General features: G+C 43.4%; 1 protein-coding gene across 1 annotated transcript in view; it reads left to right on the plus strand.

Annotated features, from left to right (window-relative positions):
- Positions 1-15,772, plus strand: part of LOC311102386 (pleckstrin homology domain-containing family G member 3-like) — a 65,903-nt gene extending 50,131 nt beyond the window's left edge. Inside the window, exons 5-20 of the mRNA XM_084143711.1 lie at positions 29-129; positions 2,568-2,637; positions 2,750-2,796; positions 3,088-3,238; positions 3,505-3,636; positions 4,412-4,594; positions 4,699-4,791; positions 4,967-5,053; positions 5,181-5,214; positions 7,219-7,326; positions 7,556-7,588; positions 8,349-8,359; positions 8,812-9,162; positions 10,065-10,175; positions 11,906-13,439; positions 13,570-15,772. Of these exons, the coding sequence (XP_083999837.1) occupies positions 29-129; positions 2,568-2,637; positions 2,750-2,796; positions 3,088-3,238; positions 3,505-3,636; positions 4,412-4,594; positions 4,699-4,791; positions 4,967-5,053; positions 5,181-5,214; positions 7,219-7,326; positions 7,556-7,588; positions 8,349-8,359; positions 8,812-9,162; positions 10,065-10,175; positions 11,906-13,439; positions 13,570-14,396 (3,873 nt within the window). The 3' untranslated portion in view covers positions 14,397-15,772. The remainder of the gene's footprint in view (positions 1-28; positions 130-2,567; positions 2,638-2,749; positions 2,797-3,087; positions 3,239-3,504; positions 3,637-4,411; positions 4,595-4,698; positions 4,792-4,966; positions 5,054-5,180; positions 5,215-7,218; positions 7,327-7,555; positions 7,589-8,348; positions 8,360-8,811; positions 9,163-10,064; positions 10,176-11,905; positions 13,440-13,569) is intronic.
- Positions 15,773-23,405: the final 7,633 nt, after the last annotated feature.

Genomic DNA, 23,405 nt, shown 5'->3' on the forward strand with positions numbered 1-23,405 from the left:
GCAGTATAACCACAGTCTTGTTGTTTAGGATTACCTGGCTCACATCATAGACATGGACAACCTTCCCATTCGACCAGACCAAGTTTCTTCCTTGTTTGGGAATATAGAGGACATCTATGAGTTTAACAGGTAAGCCTCAGACACCTGTCTGTCAATGCCCCATGTTCTCCCAAAATGACAAGGCAAATGAACTGCAACTGTAACTGCATGTACGCGTTTTCTTTTTACAGACCGTCTTCACAAAAACAACTTGGTACACATTTAACACTCATTACACTCAACTTGGAGCAGACATTGGGAAGACAGTGACATTTTAGTGGAACGCTGTTTTGACAGAGATGCAGATGGATTAAGAGGCTTTCTGGCAAGAGCGCTGTTTTATGGCTGTGTTGGAGAGTTTGACCTCAAAACAGATTTAGACCGATAGAGAAAAAAATTGCTAACTAACACCAAACACGCAGATTGGCCCAGAACAACACAGCAGATTGGGATCAGTTAAGCATTAGACACATTACATTATGGCTGTATGTGTCCACTCTGCTCCAGATGTTATCAGGACCATCACCCACTCTGTGCACCCGTTTGGATGTTTAGATAGACAATATATGGTGGTGTTCAGGTTTTTTCCTATGTAAACGTATCGTGTCAGCATATGTTCACTAAGCCTCATGCCAAAAGAGAAGACCCATAAATATCACTATGCTCTGTCAGGTTCCTCCCATACACTTCCCAATCATAGTGTAATGCCATAGAAACCAAATGGTGAAGATAAGGTTCTGTTGCCTTTATAATAAGATTCCTACCCGCATAGACTTCTAAAATAGAGGTTTTGATTAGTGTTTGTTGTTTCTTCTACAGCAGGGAGCGTTTTCATATACATTCCTCTGATTCTCCTACAGCATCAATATACAATGTGTTTACATTGGAGTGGGAAGTTTGCTTTTGTTTTAGAGTAATTTAGAAAGTAAATGAAGTGTGTCTGTTGGAATGGATTATTAGGATGTTGTCTAATCGAGACACTGCACACTATGCATCATCTCGGCTAAACGCTGCGACTGAGTCGTGCCAATTAGCAGGAAGTGCCCAGGGGGAGCAAATTACTGATGCGCAAGAGGCAAGCGTACTTCTAAAGCACTGGTTTGAAAACATGTGCAACACTGATGCACTCTCCCAAGTTGATCAAGGACAGATTAATTCAAGCAGAATGTACGAACCTCTGAAGAGACATGAAATGTAATTCTCTGTTATCTGTATTGTATTGGAGATTGATGGTCTCACGCAGACAGTTCAATGTCATACACAGGGTTTTCAGACGGTTCTAGACTTGTCATTCAGTTTAGAGATGTGCGTGACTGACTAGTGACTGTCTCTGGGTCGTTTTGTGATTTTAAAGTTCCCACTACAGTACTGGTCTGACCCACAGTGACACACTGCACCCCTGAAACAGACCACATCTGCCCTGGCACTATAGGCCACATATTGGCTTGATGAAAGAATGTCTAGGAACATGTTCATGAATATGATTTTTAGGCAAAAATAAACATCAAACAAAAAAGCAGAAAGACATTTCATTGTACTCAGAGCATATTGACACATTGGTATGTTTTTCCTTAATTATTTTGTCAGCCCATGCAGCTGAATGGTGTTTGATGTAAGTTATGGAATGAGAAATGGAAATGTATGGAAAGTGTTTGATTTTCTTTGTTTGGGCATGTGTGTGGCCAGTGAACACGTAAAACACCTTTTGTGGTGATGTTGTGTTGGTTTTGTACTCCTTTATGTTTTGCAGTGGTGACCCCTCTCTCCTTGTGTCCACTCTGCTGTGGGAAACCAGACTCTCTGGAGTCTATGGACAGAATGAGGTTAACCAGAACAAACACATTCAGCCATGCAAATTCTATTGAGTTGGGTATCGCCACAGGCAAAACATAAACATGTTGTTGTAGTACCTGCATGTACAGGTAACTGCCAAAATAAAGGAAACACCAACAGTGTCTTAATAGGGCGTTGGCCAGAACCGCTTCAGTGCACATAGGCATAGATTCTACAAGTGTCTGGAACTCTGGAGTTGGAGGGATGCGACACCTTTCTTCCATGATAATTTCCATTATTTGGTGTTTTGTTGATGGTGGTGGAAAACGGTGTCTCAGGCGCCACTCCAGAATCTTCCATAAATGTTCAATTGGGTTAAGATCTGGTGACTGAGATGGCCATTGCATATGGTTTAAATCGTTTTCAGGCTCATCAAACCATTCAGTGACCACTTGTGCCCTGTGGATGGGGGCATTGTCATCCTATGGGGGCATAGCCATGGTAGCCAAAATAATGGCCTGCCCAGCATTTTTATACATGACCCTAAGCATGATGGGTTGTTAATTGCTTAACTCAGAAACCACACCTGTGTGGAAGCAGCCGCTTTCAATATACTTTGTATCCCTCATTTATTGTTTCCAATATTTTGGCAGTTACCTGTAGTTTACACTGAATTCCTCTTCTTGCTGTCTCTGACTAGACCTCAGGTGTCTGTATAGTTGATGCTGTGCATGTCTGTCGGTCTTCCTCCACAGTGAGCTGCTGCAGTCTCTGGACACGTGTGAGAATGACCCTGTGGCTGTGGCCAGATGCTTCGTAGACAAAGTAAGTGGAGACCACTCACAGACAGACTGAATTGAACCTATCATCAGGAAGCTGGACAGGCTAGTGTTATTGATCTGGTTTTGTGTTCTTCCTCCCTTTTACTATTTTATAGAGTGATGATTTTGAGATCTACACGCAGTACTGCACAAACTACCCCAAGTAAGTAGAAGGAATAATTTAAAGGTTTTCTGGAACCTTTGGGCGGCAGGTAGCTTAGTGGTGAAGAGCGTTGTGCCAGTAACCGAAAGGTCGCTGGTTCTAATCCCCGAGCCGACTAGGTGAAAAATCTGTCGCTGTGCCCTTGAGCAAGGCACTTAACCCTAATTGCTCATGTAAGTCGCTCTGGATAAGAGCGTCTGCTAAATGACTAAAATGTAAATGTACTATGGACATGTTTAAATAACAATGAAACAGTCATATGTACGATCCATTGGCTTGTATTTTCTCTAGCTCTGTGGGTGCACTGACAGACTGCATGAGGAGTAAGACCCTGGCCAAGTTCTTCAGCGATCGCCAGGCCTCTCTCAAGCGTTCTCTCCCCCTGGGCTCCTACCTGCTCAAACCTGTCCAGAGGATACTCAAATACCACCTGCTTCTGCAGGTACACTGGTCCTCACTACATACTACCTTTACTACGGGTAGAGATGGTCTAAGGAAACAATATAGAATTGTCCTTGTGCAATTGCAGGTTGATTATGGGGTCCTTTGACAGGAGGGCAGTTCTTTTATTTATTTTTTGCATTCAACCTTTAACCTAGCAAGAAGATGGCAAAGAATTGTATTGTATACTACAACAACACAATCAACCCCACTCCAGAGGTCTTGACTCTTCATGCTGTGGTTGTTTGCTCTCTCTCTCGCTAAAAGGAGATCGCCAAGCACTTTGACCCTGACGAGGAGGGCTATGAGGTGGTGCAGGAGGCCATCGACACCATGACCGGAGTGGCCTGGTACATCAATGACATGAAGAGGAAACACGAGCACTCTGTCAGGCTGCAGGTCAGTATGGCTACTCTCAGGGTGGGGTGAATGGAATTTTTCCCACCCCTTTCCACCTACCACTATTGTGATATACTGTACCTGCATCATTGTGTAGTGCTGCAATGATATCTAATTGAGGTAATTTTGTAGGTGGCTATGTTTCTCTAGAGGTTTTTATATCAGATAATGAAGTGTATGCTGTTTCACTGTGTTGCTGGAGGTCGTGTTGATAAGGCATTATGTTAGTCACCCAGCCTCTGAACTGTTCCAGGTTGCTGCCCTGCTGTCCCACAGTAACTCTCTGGCTGAGGTTAATGTACTCTGTGTGGAGAGGCCATTCCTTTTTTATTTGTTGTTCTAATAAACCTCTAATTTCCACCACCAACCTTAAGACATGTTCTAAGCCTAAGTCTTTGGAAAGAAATTGGCCAAGGCAAATTGGTCTTATAGGGACCCAATAAATCAACTGCTGTTTTAACCCTCCTAAACACCAGCCCCCCCGGGGTAACAGAACCACCAGCTTCTACAGGGTCACATTGTCTGCTGCGTTTGGGTTTTGTTTCAATTCCTGCTTTTGATTGGATGGTGAGATCACTGCCCATGGTTTCCCTGGCCTAACTGTGTTTTTTCATGTTACAACAAAAAACAACAGACACAGTTCTCTACGCCGACTTTGCACCTCTTGTGCATGCTTTCATGTACAGTTTTGCCAGTGTAGTGTACCCAACCAATGTTTAGGAGACCTAGATACAAGCACTGCTCATATAGGAGTATGTATGTGTTGTGTGTGCAGGAGATCCAGTCTCTCCTGATCAACTGGAAGGGCCCTGACCTCACTACATATGGAGAGCTGGTCCTGGAGGGAACTTTCCAGGTACAACGTGCCAAGAACACCAGGATGCTGTTCCTCTTCGACAAGATGCTCCTCATCACCAAGAAGAGAGGAGAGCACTACGTCTATAAGACCCACATCTCGGTACAGAGCAGGCACAGTCGACCAGTCTAACCCGGATGTCATGGGCTTGCTGTGTCAGGTTGGTTTAACGTTTGTGTAATGTTTCTGTATGTGTTTGGTTTCAGTGCTCGACCCTGATGCTGCTTGACAGTGCCAAGGACCCCCTGCACTTCAGTGTGATACACTTCAAGCATCCCAAGCAGCCTCACACTGTGCAGGTGAGTGTGGATCTACCACCACATCATAAGCCTGTCCTCTCTTGTAATAGTTCTCTATGAACTCACTATTTTACATTTTAGTCATTTAGCAGATGCTCTTATCCAGAGCGACTTACAGTGCTTTTTTTCCCATCTTTTTTTCATACTCACAATAATTGACAAGTGTCTGTTTCAGGCCAAGACTGTAGAGGAGAAGCGCCTCTGGGCTCATCATATCAAGAGGCTGATTCTAGAGAACCACCACACCATCGTCCCACAGAAGGTAAACCTAACAGCAGGGATTCTTCTCCGCTCCTGTCAAGTAGCCTACAGTCTTCCACCATCCACTCTCATCCCCCACTCACATCAACACCTATTACTAATGTTGTCTTCTGATTTCTGTCTTCCAGGCAAAAGAGGCCATCCTGGAAAGGAATTCTCTCTGTGAGTATTCCAGATAAATTAATATGGTTACTATTAATAAAAGGTAAAGGCACTAACCATATGCTGGCTGCAGCTGTTACCAAAGCAACAGAAAATGCCGTCATTGAGTGCAAGAGGATCACTTAATTTACAGGAAATACAGTGGGGGAAAAAAGTATTTAGTCAGCCACCAATTGTGCAAGTTCTCCCACTTAAAAAGATGAGAGAGGCCTGTAATTTTCATCATAGGCACACGTAAACTATGACAGACAAATTGAGAATTTCTTTCCCAGAAAATCACATTTTTTATGAATTTATTTGCAAATTATGGTGGAAAATAAGTATTTGGTCACCTACAAACAAGCAAGATTTCTGGCTCTCACAGACCTGTAGCTTCTTCTTTAAGAGGCTCCTCTGTCCTCCACTCGTTACCTGTATTAATGGCACCTGTTTGAACTTGTTATCAGTATAAAAGACACCTGTCCACAACCTCAAACAGTCACACTCCAAACTCCACTATGGCCAAGACCAAAGAGCTGTCAAAGGACACCAGAAACAAAATTGTAGACCAGCACCAGGCTGGGAAGACTGAATCTGCAATAGGTAAGCAGCTTGGTTTGAAGAAATCAACTGTGGGAGCAATTATTAGGAAATGGAAGACATACAAGACCACTGATAATCTCCCAAGATCTCCCAAGATCTCACCCCGTGGGGTCAAAATGATCACAAGAACGGTGAGCAAAAATCCCAGAACCACACGGGGGGACCTAGTGAATGACCTGCAGAGAGCTGGGACCAAAGTAATAAAGCCTACCTTCAGTAACACACTACGACGCCAGGGACTCAAATCCTGCAGTGCCAGACGTGTCCCCCTGCTTAAGCCAGTACATGTCCAGACCCGTCTGAAGTTTGCAAGAGTGCATTTGGATGATCCAGAAGAGGATTGGGAGAATGTCATATGGTCAGATGAAACCAAAATGTAACTTTTTGGTAAAAACTCAACTCGTCGTGTTTGGAGGACAAAGAATGCTGAGTTGCATCCAAAGAACACATTTTTACATTTTTACATTTTTTAGTCATTTAGCAGACGCTCTTATCCAGAGCGACTTACAGGAGCAATTAGGGTTAAGTGCCTTGCTTAAGGGCACATCGACAGATTCTTCACCTAGTCGGCTCGGGGATTAGAACCAGCGACCTTTCGGTTACTGGCACAACGCTCTTACCCACTAAGCTACCTGCCGCCCCCATACCTACTGTGAAGCATGGGGGTGGAAACATCATGCTTTGGGGCTGTTTTTCTGCAAAGGGACCAGGACGACTGATCCGTGTAAAGGAAAGAATGAATGGGGCCATGTATCGTGAGATTTTGAGTGAAAACCTCCTTCCACAATGATCCCAAACACACCGCCCGGGCAACGAAGGAGTGGCTTCGTAAGAAGCATTTCAAGGTCCTGGAGTGGCCTAGCCAGTCTCCAAATCTCAACCCCATAGAAAATCTTTGGAGGGAGTTGAATGTCTGTGTTGCCCAGCGACAGCCCCTAAACATCACTGCTCTAGAGGAGATCTGCATGGAGGAATGGGCCAATATACCAGCAACAGTGTGTGAAAACCTTGTGAAGACTTACAGAAAACGTTTGACCTGTGTCATTGCCAACAAAGGGGTATATAACAAAGTATTGAGAAACTTTTGTTATTGACCAAATACTTATTTTCCACCATAATTTGCAAATAAATTCATAAAAAATCCTACAATGTAATTTTCTGGATTATTTTTTCTCATTTTGTCTGTCATAGTTGACGTGTACCTATGATGAAAATTACAGGCGCCTCTCATCTTTTTAAGTGGGAGAACTTGCACAATTGGTGGCTGACTAAATACTTTTTTCCCCACTGTATATTTGCTTCTATGAAAACCTTTTGGAACAATTATTAATTGTTGTGTCGCAAGTAGATGAGTAGAGAGTGATTGCTTTGACTGGCCTGGTAGTGAGTGAGGAGTAGTGATGCTTGCTGTGCTGTGTGCAGACCCAGGGTCAGGGAGGTACCGCTATAGCCCAGAGAGGCTGAAGAAAGCTGTATCCTGCCAGGCTGAAGACTTCCCTGCAGAAGGGCGACACGGACGCAGGAGATCAGGTATATTAGTTCCCCTGGAAAACAACACTAAAGCAATCTCATCAGGCTTACACTTACCCACAGTCCTACAATGTGGGAAAAAAATGTTTTAAAGAGACTCCTTGGTTAGACATTTGTTTGATTTTGTGTCTCAGAAGCTCATTGCTTGTGTGATATCTGTCTATAAGAGTAAACAGTATTGCCACAAATATATTCACTATGCTTCGACCATGTCTTTTTCCAATTTTAGAACCAGCGAAACAGATTGTGAGGACAACCAAAGGTAACAAAGGCAACAATAATGCCACTATTTTCCTTTTCATTGTTATCTATAATAGTTATCTTAAACAGTCTGTTAAAGAGGTCCTTGTTGTTCATTATCATGAGGAGATTTGTATGTTAAATAAACATTGAGACCAGATTAACAGACCGACAGGTAGCTGCTCATTACACTGGAGCCACTGCTGCTATGATTCAGGTTCTCTGTCGCTCGTACGAAGTCTCTGTATTCACCCCATACTTTCATTCTGCCCTAGATAGACCCCTGGACAGCCAGATCAAAAGGCCAGCCCCTCACTCCACTCTCTCACCCCCGCACTCCCCTCTGCCCTAGCTCACCCATAATGATGTAAATTATGGGCCATGTTACTGAAAGGCTTTGTCATGCTCAAGCTCTTTTCAATAGTCAAATTCAGTCCTGGCTTTAGATCTGTGGCTCGCGCTACTCTCATGCATTTTAATTGTCCAGTAATGAAAGGACACAACTAAGTACCTCTGTCTTGTCTCTCTGGAGTCTTTACGCCCTCTCAAATCAATTTAGATACAAACCTAATGAAGTTATTTTCTTGTTCTTTCTTCCTCGGTCAGAGAGGACTGTCCTTGTGAATTGCATCATTTCTGAGTCTCTGAAAGGAGGCATTTCTCATTCACAGTTTATCCAATGAACTTGCTCAGATATTATTACAGTACTTTATATAAATGGAGTTTGTTGAATTGGCAATATTGTTGACATTCTCCTTTATTTTTCTCCTCCTGACTTGCAGCCATTCTGAAGGTAAGCTTCCCAATGATGAAAGAAAATGTTTCCCTGCCATGTTTTTTTTATTCTCTGTGCAGAAAAGAGAAACAGTTGACTCAGTTCAATGTGTCCAGTGAGATAATGTTGTTCTCCCAGGTTTGACCCTGACTCAGCAAGGTTTTCTCTGCATTTCCATTCAGAGAGAAATGAACCAAAAGAGAGGAACTGCTACTCTAAGCCGTATTGGGCTAAACTGTGTTAGTAAAATGTTTCTGTCTCAGGGTTTTCAGTGATGATGTAATGCGTTCACAGCGCGGGATGGACAGCATGCTGGCTTGGACACATTGTTGTGCCTTCATATCTCACACCATGCTAAAGCAGTCACAGTGATACCATCCTTTTCAAAACATTGCAATTGCATTCAAAACACAACAGCTCTATGCTGGCGTCGCAGTAACACCTCAACTCTCTGTGACTTCACACTACAGCATGCAGACAGTGAAGGTGCTCTGCTGGGGGACAGGCGTTCCCTGCAGCCCTCTGCTAGTGTCGGTATGCTGGGCTCCAGTCTAGGCAAGCCCAAGGCTGAGAGGCCTAGTGTACAGGAGGACCAGGAGGAGCTATGTCCCAGTGACGGTGAGGACCCTAGGCCAGGGTCCCCGCCCCACCAGGGGGGCACTGAGCAGGAGGAAGAGACTGAGGAGGAGAAGGGGGAGATAAACATGGATGATATTCTGATGGAGGACGACCAGGTAGCCGACTTTGCCAGCTCTATGCTGGCAGCCATCTCCTGCTGGCACTATAGGGCCAGGGCTTTGCTTTCCGCTCGGTTCACAACGGTGAGGTGCACTGCCACCAATGGGTTTCCTATTTTCTCTGCCATTTCATTGGCTTGCCAATCAACAATCTCTCTTTGTTTACCTCGACCTTGATGTAATTCACTAACACCCAGCCACCATTTGCCATACTCATGGAATGCTTCTGGCTTTCACACTCACACAATAACTGCATGGACTAAACCTTCCAGGAATGGTAACAACAGTCAGTAGCATGAAGATCTGGTCACTGGAGATCAGATTTATGATTCATCATGTTTGTCTTAATTTAATGTTGGGGAAAAGTGATGGTATTATGTAGATTATAAATATAGATTTGATGTGTTCAAGTCATTAAAAGGCTTCGTATGTTTAGAATTTTAGGTTTTTTAGAAGTGAAGGGTTAACACACATACTACCATGTTTTTCTCTCTTGTGTTGCGGGGAGTTACAGACCCAAAATCAACATTGTAGAAATGACTAATTAGAAGTTAGCAATTAGCCTTGTGCTTATTTGGCGGTTGCATTTGCATTGAATCAATGGATCCACAGAGCTGATGTATGACTTCAAAGGTGAATTTGGCTGTCAAATCAGGGAGTCAGGATAATAGGTTCTTTGGTAATCACATTAGTTAAAAGGTTTCCCTTTTCATTATTCCCAAAGAGGAGGTTTTTAAAGGTTAATTGCTGTAATGGGATTAAAATGGCCTGAACTTTGAATATCTCTAATATGAATGTCAGCTGTCTATGTAATGTATGTATTGTCACACAGGTGCTTTACAACCCAATGCTAATCAGTATTGTGACTGTCTGGAACCAGAGGACAGAGCCTTATTAAGTCTTATGTGATACTCCAATGTATGGATTTTGGCCATGTAGAAGGCACAGTGCTGCAGTCCCCTTCATAATGTGTTCTGCTGTCCCAGGATGAAGAACACTGTGAGGTTGTAGATGAGAAGAGACCAATGGGGGAGAGGATGGATACATCAGCCCAGGAGATCAGTGAGATGGCTACAGTGGAGGCCTTCGCTGACCAGGTATGGAGAGTGTGGACTGGCTGGGTCAAAGTTAAGGTGATCGCTGCACCCAGAACCAAATCAGTCACGCGAGACTAAGCTTCAAGAGATCCTTCTGAATGGATGAATGTTTTTGGTTCTTCTATATCTCTCAGGCAATGCTTTCAGAAAAGTATTTAATATTTTGAGAGGGATGGGAATTTAGGAAATATCCAGCAAAGAAGACTGATAGTTGGCCCAAAAGATGAGCCCTGTTCTGTTCCGATAAGTCCTCTTGGCATCTTAATAGCCTACAACTAGGGGGCATAGCTGCAGGAAGTAGGGGTGTTGAGGGTGCTGCAGCACCCCCTGACAGTAGTGCACTGGTGAGCTATATCATCTAACATATCCAGGGAATGCATGATTGATATTTTGATGTGCAACCTGTCAAAATAGGATCCAGAATTGTCTGATTTATTTTGGGCTCTTTAGAGATGAATTTGCCGACATCTTCATGCATATTATTCACCACCTGAGGAAGTGGAAACTCAAAACACTAGATATGATCTTGTTGCTAGATAGCCATGTAGGCTAATTGATTCATCTATCAGTAAATGTAGGCTAATGCCTACGTTTTCCAGTGCTAGGCGAAGGCTACTTGATGTAGGCCTATTCAGCGAAAATGGCGCACTCAGCTCGGCTCCACAGGCGCATCAAAACCATACTACATAGCCTAGCCTCCGGTTGTACAGTGGTGCCATGAACTCAACAGGTGAGAAATAAATTGTATACTCACAAAAAGCTGTGACTCTCCTCTCTGTAACTAGAACAGTAGTTGCTTTGAAAACTGTCCTTTTCCCGCAATTGCATTTTGAGCAACGGTCAGATGCTTGTGCTTAATGCATCTCTCCCTCCTCTGTGCGCACAGTGGGGAGAGGGAGTGGCTCGCTCACACATCAGCTGACAGCTAAAGAAACCGGGACAGGCAGATACTTTCATAGTATGAATCAACATAATGCATATATTACTGTTGACCAAATTATGGTTTTAGAACAAAAAAAATTGCAGGAACGTTGGGTAGCAAAATCACTGACTATTACCGACCTAAACAAAATGCTTCGGTAAGAGGGCAGTATCGGTAATTTTTTGTTTATCATCCCAGCTCTAGGGGGTTGTGTATTTATGTCCTGTAAATGAAAACATCCCCTCCTCCATGCTGTTGCCGCCTGTCATCTCTCATGGTGAGAAATGCAGCATTTTGATATTGGGACGGGGAATAGAACCTGCGTCTCCTGGGCGCTCTGTGGGACGGCGGGTTCCAAGCCGAGTGTGACAAGATGTTTTCATCCCTCCCTTATCTCCTTCCCGCAGCTCCCTGCACACACACACACACCACCACCATCACAGCCAGACGGTGGCTGGAAATTAGTCTGTTATAACTGCACACGAGTCAAATTGGTGTTTTTTGAAATTGCTATGAGTTCAGCAGGGGTGTTTGACATGGCCCGTGGCAATTGTATTTGAGGAATGTCCTGATCATTTTCACACTATCCATTATGCTGTCCTTTCCTTTGACAGAATATTAGACGACATGTGCTACTATCAGAGGTCATGGCTGCTGTAGAAGATTAGCCTGATCATTTAACTCGGCTCATTGGTCAAATGCCAGATAATGACTGGGTATTTTAACATCAGCACCTGTTGGCTTATCATATCCAAATTGCCTTAACCATCCTGATGTTAATATTGACTCTTCTTTCCTCCTAATCCAGGCATATGTGGAGGTGCTTCCTCAAAGCAGTGCTCCTAAGGTAGTGGTAATGGAACAGAGTGAGGAGAACCCACCCCTATACACAGAGCCTGATGCCTTGCCCACCCTGCCTCCCAGACAGCTTGAGACATCTCGGACACCGGAGCCTGAGAAGAGGAAAGAGGAGAGGTACAGAGAGGGAGAAGAGGAGGAGAGATACAGAGATGAAGAGGAGAAGAGTGACCGCTCTGCCCACCAACAGGACGAGATGAACTCCTCATCAGCGACCAATGGAGAGTGTTCGGAGTTGGAGGAGGAGGATAGGGCGGTGCGGACTGAGACCAGCAGTATCCTACCTGCCTCTGTGTTGGACCAGGCCAGTGTAATTGCTGAGCATTTTGTCAGCAGCCTGTCCCGGAGAGGCAGCCTGGTGGTCTCAGAGGATCTGCATTCCCTGGGCTGCCCCACACCTCAGCCGGGCAGCAGGAGCAGCAGCAACCCCGGTCTGAGCACCATGCTCCAGGAGAAGGCCCAGACCCTGGTCAACTCCACCCCAGAGCCCCCACTGCTCCTCGAGGCCAACACCTCGATGCCTGACCCTAGACCAGACCAACTCATGGAGGTGGAGCGCCGGTCCACTCTCTCCAAGCAGGACCGGATACTCATCCACAAGATCAGGAGGTACTACGAACATGCTGAGCACCAGGACGCCAGCTTCAGTATCACACGCAGGGAGAGCCTGTCCTATATCCCTGCAGGCCTGGTCAGACACCTGAGCCGGCAGCTTAATGGCAAACCCCAGGACCAGGTGGTTCCAGGGCACCGGAAGAGCCCCCCGAACATCCGGCCCACCTTCTGGTCAGTATTCGACCTTCCTGGCTTAGAAAAAGAGCAGAGGACTAATAATACCCCTGTGCTGGAGCTACAGCGAGCTGCAGACCCAAAGCCCAGGTCCCAGAGAGTCAATGATGCTCCTGTTGGAGATGGGGAAGAGTTCTTCAGACCCTCCTCGGACATGGTTCAAGTGTGGCAAGACCTGGAGATGGAGGAGGTCAATGGGACCCTTGAGGAACCCAAGGGTTCCAATGGTACAGAGGAAATTGTCCATCCCAGATCACATCTATCCTGGAAGGGGGGAACCAGCAGAAATGGCCCTGAAGCTGAGTACATCGAGCCCATGAGGATCCTGGAGGAGTCAAACATGGGCAGTGTCTCAGAGGAATCCCCAGTCCAATTACCCATCACAATCGCCCCAGACCCCTTCTCAGGGCATGAGTCCTGCAAGAATAAGACTCCCAAGTCCTGGGAGAGAGGCGGGGTCAGTGACGCTCCACTCCCCAGGATAATCAGTCTGTGTTCAGGGGTAGAGGAGGACCTGATCCTGCAGGACATGGAGAAGATGAAGAACAAGGTGTTCCAGCTGGCCCGCCAGTACAGCCAGCGCATCAAGAACAGCAGGCCTGTGGTGAGGCAGAGAAACAGGGAGGCTGAGAAACACCTTGCTCCCAAGAACCTGCCAGCTGTCTATGAGGAGAAGGTCCAAAAGAGAGACTGGGGTAAGCTTTCATATTTATTTATTTTTATGTTTTGCTGATCAGTTATGATTTGATATGATACTCTATTCTGTAAAGCTGAAATTATAAAACCGCTGTCCCTTTTCTCTGCCCTGTCTTTCTGTGTATGCAGGTAGAGCTAACCTGATGCTGTCACTCAACTCCTATGAGCAGGTGGTCGTGCATGAGCTGAGGAGCCCAAGCCCAGCCCCAAGCCTCAGTTCTGGGGCCAGCTCACGGGTCATGTCCCCTTGTCCCAACGGTCCTCCAAGCCCAGTGCAGACAGAGATTTTCCACTGGCCAGATGTCCAGGAGCTGCGCTCTAAATACACTAACCCCAGGCTGGACCCGGGTTCCTCCCACGCCTCACCTGTCAGTCGTAGCTGCTCCGTCCCAGAGAGGATGGAGAGTTGCACTGAGGGGTTCAGCACCTCATGGGGCCCCACTGGCTATTCATCCAGCTCCAACGGCTCCACAGAAATTAACAGTGCCCTAACAGACTCCCTTGAGACTACGTCATCCATGGCCCACCGGGGTGGTGGCTCTGTGGGGAAGGCTAAGCCCCAGCCCCCGCTGCGCAGGTGGAACTCTTTGGATCACATGCTGGGAACACTGCCTCTACATGAACTGCAAAACCTCCAGGTGCCCACGAGGAGCTGTTACGTGGCTGGTCAGACCACCCTGCCCAACGAGCACAAGGTTATTATAGTGGAGAGGGTTCCTGGCGCAAGGCCAGTGGAGACTGGAGGGAAGGAGAGAGTAGAGGAGCAAGGAGCTAAAGGAAAGTGCCAACTCAAAATCTTCAAAAGCCTCGACTACCAGTACTGTGCCAAGGGGTCTCCACTGACTTCAGGCAAAAATACTGAGGGTAGTCTGGTAAAAAACTTACGGGTGAAATTCCAGAACTTGGGTTCAACAACACATGAACACTTGAAAACTGTAAAGACCATGCCTATTTGATTGCAATCTGTAAATCATGAAACAAGCCTTCTCTTACCTAAATATGAAATTGACATTGATACATATGAATATTGTCCAGTAACAACTGCTACTGTTTTATGATTTCCAAAATTATTTTCTACTTCCTTTTTGTCCGTGTTATCTTTTCAGTTACTGGTATGATTTGTGGTAATGTAACCTCTGGTGTTATCTACAAGGGATATTGAACTGTCAAGAGAGCACCCCATGGGAAATGATGTTGTGACTTTGTAAAATGTGTAAATACGTGTACATTTGTCTTGTTCTTACACCATCATGAAATCTGTATATGTAAAGAGAATGAGTATGAAACTGGTTTTGTTTAATATTTGAGGAAAAAAAACGTCAGCGTATTAGAGCGTAGATCTGTCCAGATTACCACTTTCCTTTTTTTTGCTGGATCACTTAGAATATTTTCTCCCACAATGCAATGGTCACCCTCCATTTGTGATTCAAATGTGAGGGTCATAAGCAAGGAAATGGTGAAAAGAGATTCGGGGAATGAACAATTAATATATAAAGGGGAGTAAATCTGGAAGGCTGTGCCACCATCTAAGAGATTACTGCAGATTTACAGCCAAGACGGCGCCATTAGGACTTGCTCATCCCTATTTGACCTTTGACCAAAGTGTTTATCCCTTAGTTTTGTCATAATGGGAGATAGATGGTCTGTGCTGTCTACTATTCAGCCCACTGTGCCACATCTAGCACTATCATTGTTTTCATACATCACTGGAACTGTTTTTCTGATTCTTATATATTTCCCTTGTTATTTATAAAATGATCATCGTCTTCATACAAATATTGACCAATAGTTGTAGACTTTTCCATTCCAGAAACTGCGCAGAATAATTTAATGCTTGAAATGGCTTATATTCTCAATAAAATCAGATATTAAATGTACATAATTATTTGTGGTTCCTTTTGTCAATAGGAAAAATGATCTAATATGAAAAATTAATGAAGGCATGTTTTTGGTTGCTTGTACATTTTTTAGATTTTTTTTGGAAGTAGGCTACATACCGGCCGTAACGGGAGTAAATTAAGATGATAGCTCAGCGAAAGTCCATATTTGAACATATTTTGACATAACGGTTGCAGAGCTGTAATGGGAGTTTGAATCTTAGCTTCCTGGGCATTAGAGAGGAGACTCGTCATACTAATTGTAGACATCTTTAACAGATACTGTGGCAGATGAAACCTGGTTTGTATGTCTGATATGATCCCATTAGGCTGTGTCTAGACTTGACAGTTCATACAGCTTCTGATCATTGAGTTCTGATCATGGAATTCCGAAAGTGTCATGCATCTATACACTTACATTTACACTGAACAAAAATATAAACGCAACATGTAAAGTGTTGGTCCCATGTTTCATGAGCTGAAATAAAAGATCCCAGAAATGTTCCATACGCACAAAAAGCTTATTTATTTCAAATGTTGTGCACATTTGTTTACATCCCTGTTAGTGAGCATTTCTCATTTGCCAAGATAATCCAACCACTTAACAAGTGTGGCATATCAAGAAGAGGATTAAACGGCATGATCATTACACAGGTGCACCTTGTGCTGGGGACAATAAAAGGCCACAGATGTCTCAAGTTTTGAGGGAGCGTGCAGTTGGCATGCTGACTGCAGGAATGTCCACCAGAGCTGTTGCCAGATCATTAAATGTTAATTTCTCTACCATAAGCCACCTCTAACGTCGTTTTAGAAAATTCGGCAGTACTTCCAACTGGCCTCACAACCGCAGACCACGTGTAACCACGCCAGCTCAGGACCGCCACATCCGGCCGGCTTCTTCACCTCCTCGAACGTCTGAGACCAGCCACCCGGACAGCCCTTTTGTGGGGAAAAACTCATTCTGATTGGCTGGGCCTGGCTCCCAAGTGGGTAGGCCTATTCCCACCCATGGCTGTTCCCCTGCCCATTCGTGAAATCCAGAGATTAGGGCCTAATGAATTTATTTCAATTTACTGATTTCCTTATATGAACTGTAACTCAGTAAAATCATTGAAATTGTTGCATGTTGCGTTTATATTTTTGTTCAGTATAAATGTGTCCACAGTGTGTCCGGATTCCCTTTTCCCGCACTACATTCAAATGCCAGTATACATTCTACAAATGGTGGAATAGGCAAAATATGATAACACAACAACTGATGGCAGTAGTTCTACTGTAGCCAACTAGCCAGCTGACCTCTGTAGCTAGCAAGCAATGCTTAAGGGATTGCAAACGGGTTAGCATAACTCTAGCCAAACAAAAACAAAAAAATCTAAATATTAGCTAGCATTTATGAGGCAGCAAACACGTTCCTCACACATTAGGAACATATTTTCTCCAACATTATAATGAAAAGGTTCCTCTCAGTCCCAAAACACACGTTTTCTGGAGACTTGTGGGAGGAGTGCCGATTACGTCGCCCACTGTATGCGCTTATGGTAGCCTGATTGCATCCAGAAATCCGCACACAATGCATCCCTGACCACCACCTGAAGTGATCAGCCAGATCTGAACACTATCACACCACAAAGCGACTTTTGTGCGTCTCGACCCGTCTTTTCAATGCGATCTTCGTATTCTGATAGCATAAATCACATGTAAGTGTTGAGCGTAGACACGTTACCCACCAGGCAGTATGTCATAGAGGAAAACTGAGCATAGATTTGTGACTCATGGTTTCACCATTAATTTACTGAAAACAGTGTGTCTCTAGCCTAAACCGTTCAAAAGATATGATCCATTTTACCAAAGCTATTGTATGTGTGTGTATATACAGTGCATTCGGAAAGTATTCAGACCCCTTTACTTTTTCCACATTTTGCACACCTTTACTTTTTCCACATTTTGTTAGGTTACAGCCTTATTCTAAAATTGATTAAATAGTTTTTTCCCCCTCATCAATCTACATACAATACGCCATAATGACAAAGCAAAAACAGGTTTTTAGAAATTTTTGCAAATGTATTACAAATAAAAAAAACGTATATGGCATTTACATAAGTATTCAGACCCTTTACTCAGTACTTCGTTTGAAGTCCATTTGGCACCGATTACAGCCTCCAATCTTCTTGGGTATGACGCTACAAGCTTGGCACACATGTATTTGGTGGAGTTTCTCGTTTTCTTCTCTTCAGATCCTCTCAACCTCTGTCAGGATGGATGGGGAGCATCGCTGCACAGCTATTTTCAGGTTTCTCCAGAGATGTTAGATCGGTTTCAAGTCTAGGCTCTGGCTGGGCCACTCAAGGACATTGAGACTTGTCCCGAAGCCACTCCTGCGTTGTCTTGGCTGTGTGCTTAGGGTCATTGTCCTGTTGGAAGGTGAACCTTCGCCCCAGTCTGAGCGCTCTGGAGCAGGTTTTCATCAAGGTTCTGTCTGTACTTTGCTCTGTTCATCTTTCCCTCGATCCTGACTAGTCTCCAAGTCCCTGCCGCTGAACAACATCATGATGCATGATGCTGCCACCACCATGCTTCACCGTAGGGAGGGTGCCAGGTTTCCTCCAGACCTGACGCTTGGCATTCAGGCCAAAGAGTTCAATCTTTGTTTCATCAGACCAGAGAATCTTGTTTCTCAAAGTCTGGCCACTCTACCATAAAGGCATGATTGGTGGAGTGCTGCAGAGATGGTTGTCCTTCTGGGAGGTTCTCCCATATCCACAGAGGAACTCTGGAGCTCTGTCAGAGTGACCATCGGGTTCTTGGTCACCTCCCTGACCAAGGCCCTTCTCTCCCGATTGCCGGAAAACTTCAAGAACTTTGAAAGTTTCTTCAAGTGCAGATGCAAAAACCATCAAGCGCTATGATGAAACTGGCTGTCATGAGGACCGCCACAGGAAAGGACGAGTCAGAGTTACCTCTGCTGCAGAGGATAAGTTCATTCGAGTTACCAACCTCAGAAATTGCAGCCCAAATAAATGCTTCACAGAGTTCAAGTAACAGACACATCTCAACATCAACTGTTCAGAGGAGACTGCGTGAATCAGGCCTACATGGTCGAATTGCTGTAAAGAAACCACTACTAAAGGACACCAATAAGAAGAAAATACTTGCTTAGGCCAAGAAACATGAGCAATGGACATTAGAATGGTGGAAATCTGTCCTTTGGTCTGATGAGTCCAAATTTGAGATTTTTGGTTCCAACCGCCGTGTCTTTGTGAGACGCAGAGTAGGTGAACGGATGATCTCCGCATGTGTGGTTCCCAACGTGAAGCTGGTGACACTGTCTGTGATTTATTTAGAATTCAAGGTACACTTAACCAGCATGGCTACCACAGCATTCTGCAGCGATACGCCATCCCATCTGGTTTGCGCTGAGTGGGACTATCATTTGTTTTTCAACAGGACAATGACCCAAAACACACCTCCAGGCTGTGTAAGGGCTATTTGACCAAGAAGGAGAGTGATGGAGTGCTCCATCAGATGAAAGAAATTCCACAAATTAACTTTTAAGAACGCAGACCTGTTAATTGAAATGCATTCCAGGTGAATACCTCATGAAGCTGGTTGAGAGAATTCCAAGAGTATGCAAAGCTGTCATCAAGGCAAAGGGTGGCTACTTTGAAGAATATAAAATATATTTTGATGTGTTTAACACTTTTTTGGTTACTACATGATTCCATATGTGTTATTTCATGGTTTTGTTGTCTTCACTATTAATAGTAAAAATAAAGGAAAACCCTTGAATGAGTAGGTGTGTCCAAACTTTTGACTGGTACTGTATATATATATTTAATTATTCACACCCCTTGACTTTTTCCACATTTTGTTGTTTTACAGCCTGAATTTAAATTGGATTGTGTGGCCTACACACAATACCCCATAATGTGAAAGTGTAATCATGTTTTTTCGAAATGTTTACAAATTAATTAAGCTGAAATGTCTTGAGTCAATAAGTATTCAACCCCTTTGTTATGGCAAGCCTAAATAAGTTCAGAAGTAAAATGTGGTTAAGTCACATAAGTTGCATGGACTCACTCTGTGTGCTATAACAGTGTTTAACATGATTTTTTAACGTCTACCTCATCTCTGTACCCCACACATACAAATATCTGTAAGGTCCCTCAATTGAGCAGTGAATTTCAAACATAGATTCAACCACAAAGACCAGGGAGGTTTTCCAATGCCTCACAAAGAAGGGCACCTATTGGTAGATAGGTAAAAATAAAAAAGAAGACAATATCCTTATAAGCATGGTGAAATTATTAATTACACTTTGGATGGTGTATCAATACACCCAGTCACTACAAAGATATAGGCATCCTACCTAACTCAGTTGCTGGAGAGGAAGGAAACCGCTCAGGGATATCACCATGAGGGCAATGGTAACTTTAAAACAGTTAGAGTTTAGTGGCTTTGATAGGAGAAAACTGAGGATGGATCATCAACATTGTAGTTGCTCCACAATACTAACCTAATTGACAGAGGGAAAAGAAGGAAGCCTGTACAGAATAAAATATTCCAAAACATGCATCCTGTTTGCAACAAGGCACTAAAGTAATTCTGCAAAAAGTTTGGCAAAGCAATTAACTTTTGGTCCTGAATACAAATTATTATGTTTGTGGCAAATCCAATACAACACATTACTGAGTACCACTCTCCATATTTTCAAGCATAGTGGTGGCTGCATCATGTTATGAGGATGCTTGTAATCATTAACGGATTTTAGGGGAGTTTTTCAGGATAAAAGAGAAACGGGATGGAGCTAAGCACAGGCAAAATCCTAGAGGAAAACCGGGTTCAGTCTGCTTTCCACCAGACACTGGAAGATGAATTCACCTTTCAGCAGGACAATAATGTAAAACACAAGGCCACAGCTAAACTCGAGTTGCTTACCAAGAAGACAGTGAATGTTCCTGAGTGGCCGAGTTACAGTTTTGACTTAAATCTACTTGAAAATCTATGGTAAGACATGAAATCTGTTGTCTAGCAATGATCAACAACCAATTTGACGGAGCTTGAAGAATTTTGAAAAGAATAATGGCAAATGTTGCACAATCCAGGTGTGGAAAGCTCTAGAGACTTACCAAGAAAGACTCACAGCTGTAATTGCTGCCAAGGGGGCTTCTACAAAGTATTTACTTAGGGGTGTGAATACTTATGTAAATTACATATTTCTGTATTTCATTTTCAATAAATTTTCAAAAATGTCTCAAAACATATTTTCACTTTGTCAGTATGGGGTATTGTGTGTAAATGGGTGACAAAAAATATATTTAATTAATTTTTAATTCACAACAACAAAATGTGGATTAAGTCAAGGGGCATTAATACTTTCTGAAGGATAATTAGTGTGCTTGTCAGCAAGAACAGTAGGCTAGGCTACTGTTATTTCTCATACTTTTATTATTCCACATTATCCCAATTTTGCTGGTGGAACTACATATTTGAAATCTAATATACCTACTTGTGTCTTTAAAAATAAATTACACGAGGCTATTCATTTTTGTCGGCATTCATATAGGTATGCTACAGTTGAAGTTGGAAGTTTACATACACTTAGGTTGGAGTCATTATAACTTGTTTTTCAACCACTCCACAAATTTCTTGTTAACAAACTATAGTTTTGGCAAGTCAGTTAGGACATCTACTTTGTGCTTGACACAAGTAATTTTTCCAACAATTGTTTACAGACAGATTATTTCACTTATAATTCACTGTATCACAATTCCAGTGGGTCAGAAGTTTACATACACTAAGTTGACTGTGCCTTTAAACAGCTTGGAAAATTCTTGGCTTTAAAAGCTTCTGATAGGCTAATTGACATAATTTCAGTCAATTGGAGGTGTACCTGTGGATGTATTTCAAGGCCTACCTTCAAACTCAGTGCCTCTTTGCTTGACATCATGGGAAAATCAAAAGAAATCAGCCAAGACCTCACCAAAAAATTGTAGACCTCCACAAGTCTGGTTCATTCTTGGGAGCAATTTCCAAATGCCTGAAGGTACCACGTTCATATGTACAAACAATAGTACGGAAGTATAAACACCATGGGGCCACGCAGCCGTCATACCGCTCAAGAAGGAGACGCGTTCTGTCTCCTAGAGATGAATGTACTTTGGTGCAAAAAGTGCAAATCAATCCCAGAACAACAGCAAAGGACCTTGTGAAGATGCTGGAGGAAACAGGTACAAAAGTATCTATATCCACAGTAAAACAAGTCCTATATCGACATAACCTGAAAGGCCGCTCAGCAAGGAAGAAGCCACTGCTCCAAAACCGCCATAAAAAAGCCAGACTACGGTTTGCAACTGCACATGGGGACAAAGATCGTACTTTTTGGAGAAATGTCCTCTGGTCTGATGAAACAAAAATAGAACTGTTTGGCCATAATGACCATCGTTATGTTTGGAGGAAAAAGGGGGATGCTTGCAAGCCGAAGAACACCATCCCAACCGTGAAGCACGGGGGTGGCAGCATCATGCTGTGGGGGTGCTTTGCTGCAGGAGGGACTGGTGCACTTCACAAAATAGATGGCATCATGAGGAAGGAAGATTATGTGGATATATTGAAGCAATATCTCAAGACATCAGTCAGGAAGTTAAAGCTTGGTCGCAAATGGGTCTTCCAAATGGACAATGACCCCAAGCATACTTCCAAAGTTGTGGCAAAATGGCTTAAGGACAACAAAGTCAAGGTATTGGAGTGGCCATCACAAAGCCCTGACCTCAATCCTGTAGAAAATTTGTGGGCAGAACTGAAAAAGTGTGTGCTAGCAAGGAGGCCTACAAACCTGACTCAGTTACACCAGCTCTGTCAGGAAGAATGGGCCATAATTCACCGAACTTATTGTGGGAAGCTTGTGGAAGGCTACCCGAAACGTTTGACCCACGTTAAACAATTTAAAGGCAATGCTACCAAATACTAATTGAGTGTATGTAAACTTCTGACCCACTGGGAATGTGATGAAAGAAATAAAAGCTGAAATAAATCATTCTCTCTACTATTATTCTGACATTTCACATTCTTAAAAAAAAAAGTGGTGATCCTAACTGACCTAAGACAGGGAATCTTTACTAGGATTAAATGTCAGGAATTGTGAAAAACTGAGTTTAAACGTATTTGGCTAAGGTGTATGTAAACTTCTGACTTCAACTGTATGTCCTATGTAGAATGTAAGTCATAAAAGCGAGATTAGGCTATATTGAAATGCCTTAATTATTTTGTAATTTTAGTAGTGTGCACAAGCAGCTAGGCAGAGATGGTAAGGGGACTCTCAATAGCTCATAAACTTAAAATATCTTGCCTATGTATTGTATGATGACAAGTGTCTGCAACTAATCAGCCTCAACCAGCATTATATTTATATTGAAGGTCAGGTGACCTGGAGAAATTAGTTGTCATAGCATGAACATTTTCAAACCCCCTGCACTTGGGAAACATACCCCCCTGCAGGACTTTCTTCAAGTCCTATTTTAAATGGATAGTTCATTCACACTCATTAAAGTTATTTTATATTTTTCTTTACAAAATTCTTAGTGCTATAATCTCTCAATGTTCATCACAAAGTACACAAGATTGATGCATTTAGCTGCTGAAATTAAATAGTTATTCTTCCGGGGGAGGATTCCCCCATACACCCCTACTACAGTTCCACCTCTGGCTTTGGGCTAAGCCTCCAATGTCGTCAAATCCTGGAAACGCCCCTGGAAATATGATAGAAATATTATAAACCATCTTCAGTTTCATTACATTGATTAATCATATATCTACACATTGTTTTAATGGTCAAATTCACCCACATGTAGCCTATAAAATACATCTATAAATTGCATAGACTACTACAGTATTCAGCGTTGCGCTTTTGGCAATTGTTATGGGAAAAAATGCTACCCCTCCCCTCAAGGTTACAGAGAATGAACTCTTATTGTGAAGCTCTCCTGCACTTTGGATATCACTGAATCACATAAATGCCTGGATGCTGGATTGTGTAGCTAAGTGGTTTCCAATCTGTGTTCCGCGGACCCCTGTGGTCCGTGGGGGTATTGC

This window comes from Coregonus lavaretus (assembly GCF_964263955.1).
Source record: "Coregonus lavaretus genome assembly, chromosome: 27".
NCBI classification, from domain to species: Eukaryota; Metazoa; Chordata; class Actinopteri; order Salmoniformes; family Salmonidae; genus Coregonus; species Coregonus lavaretus.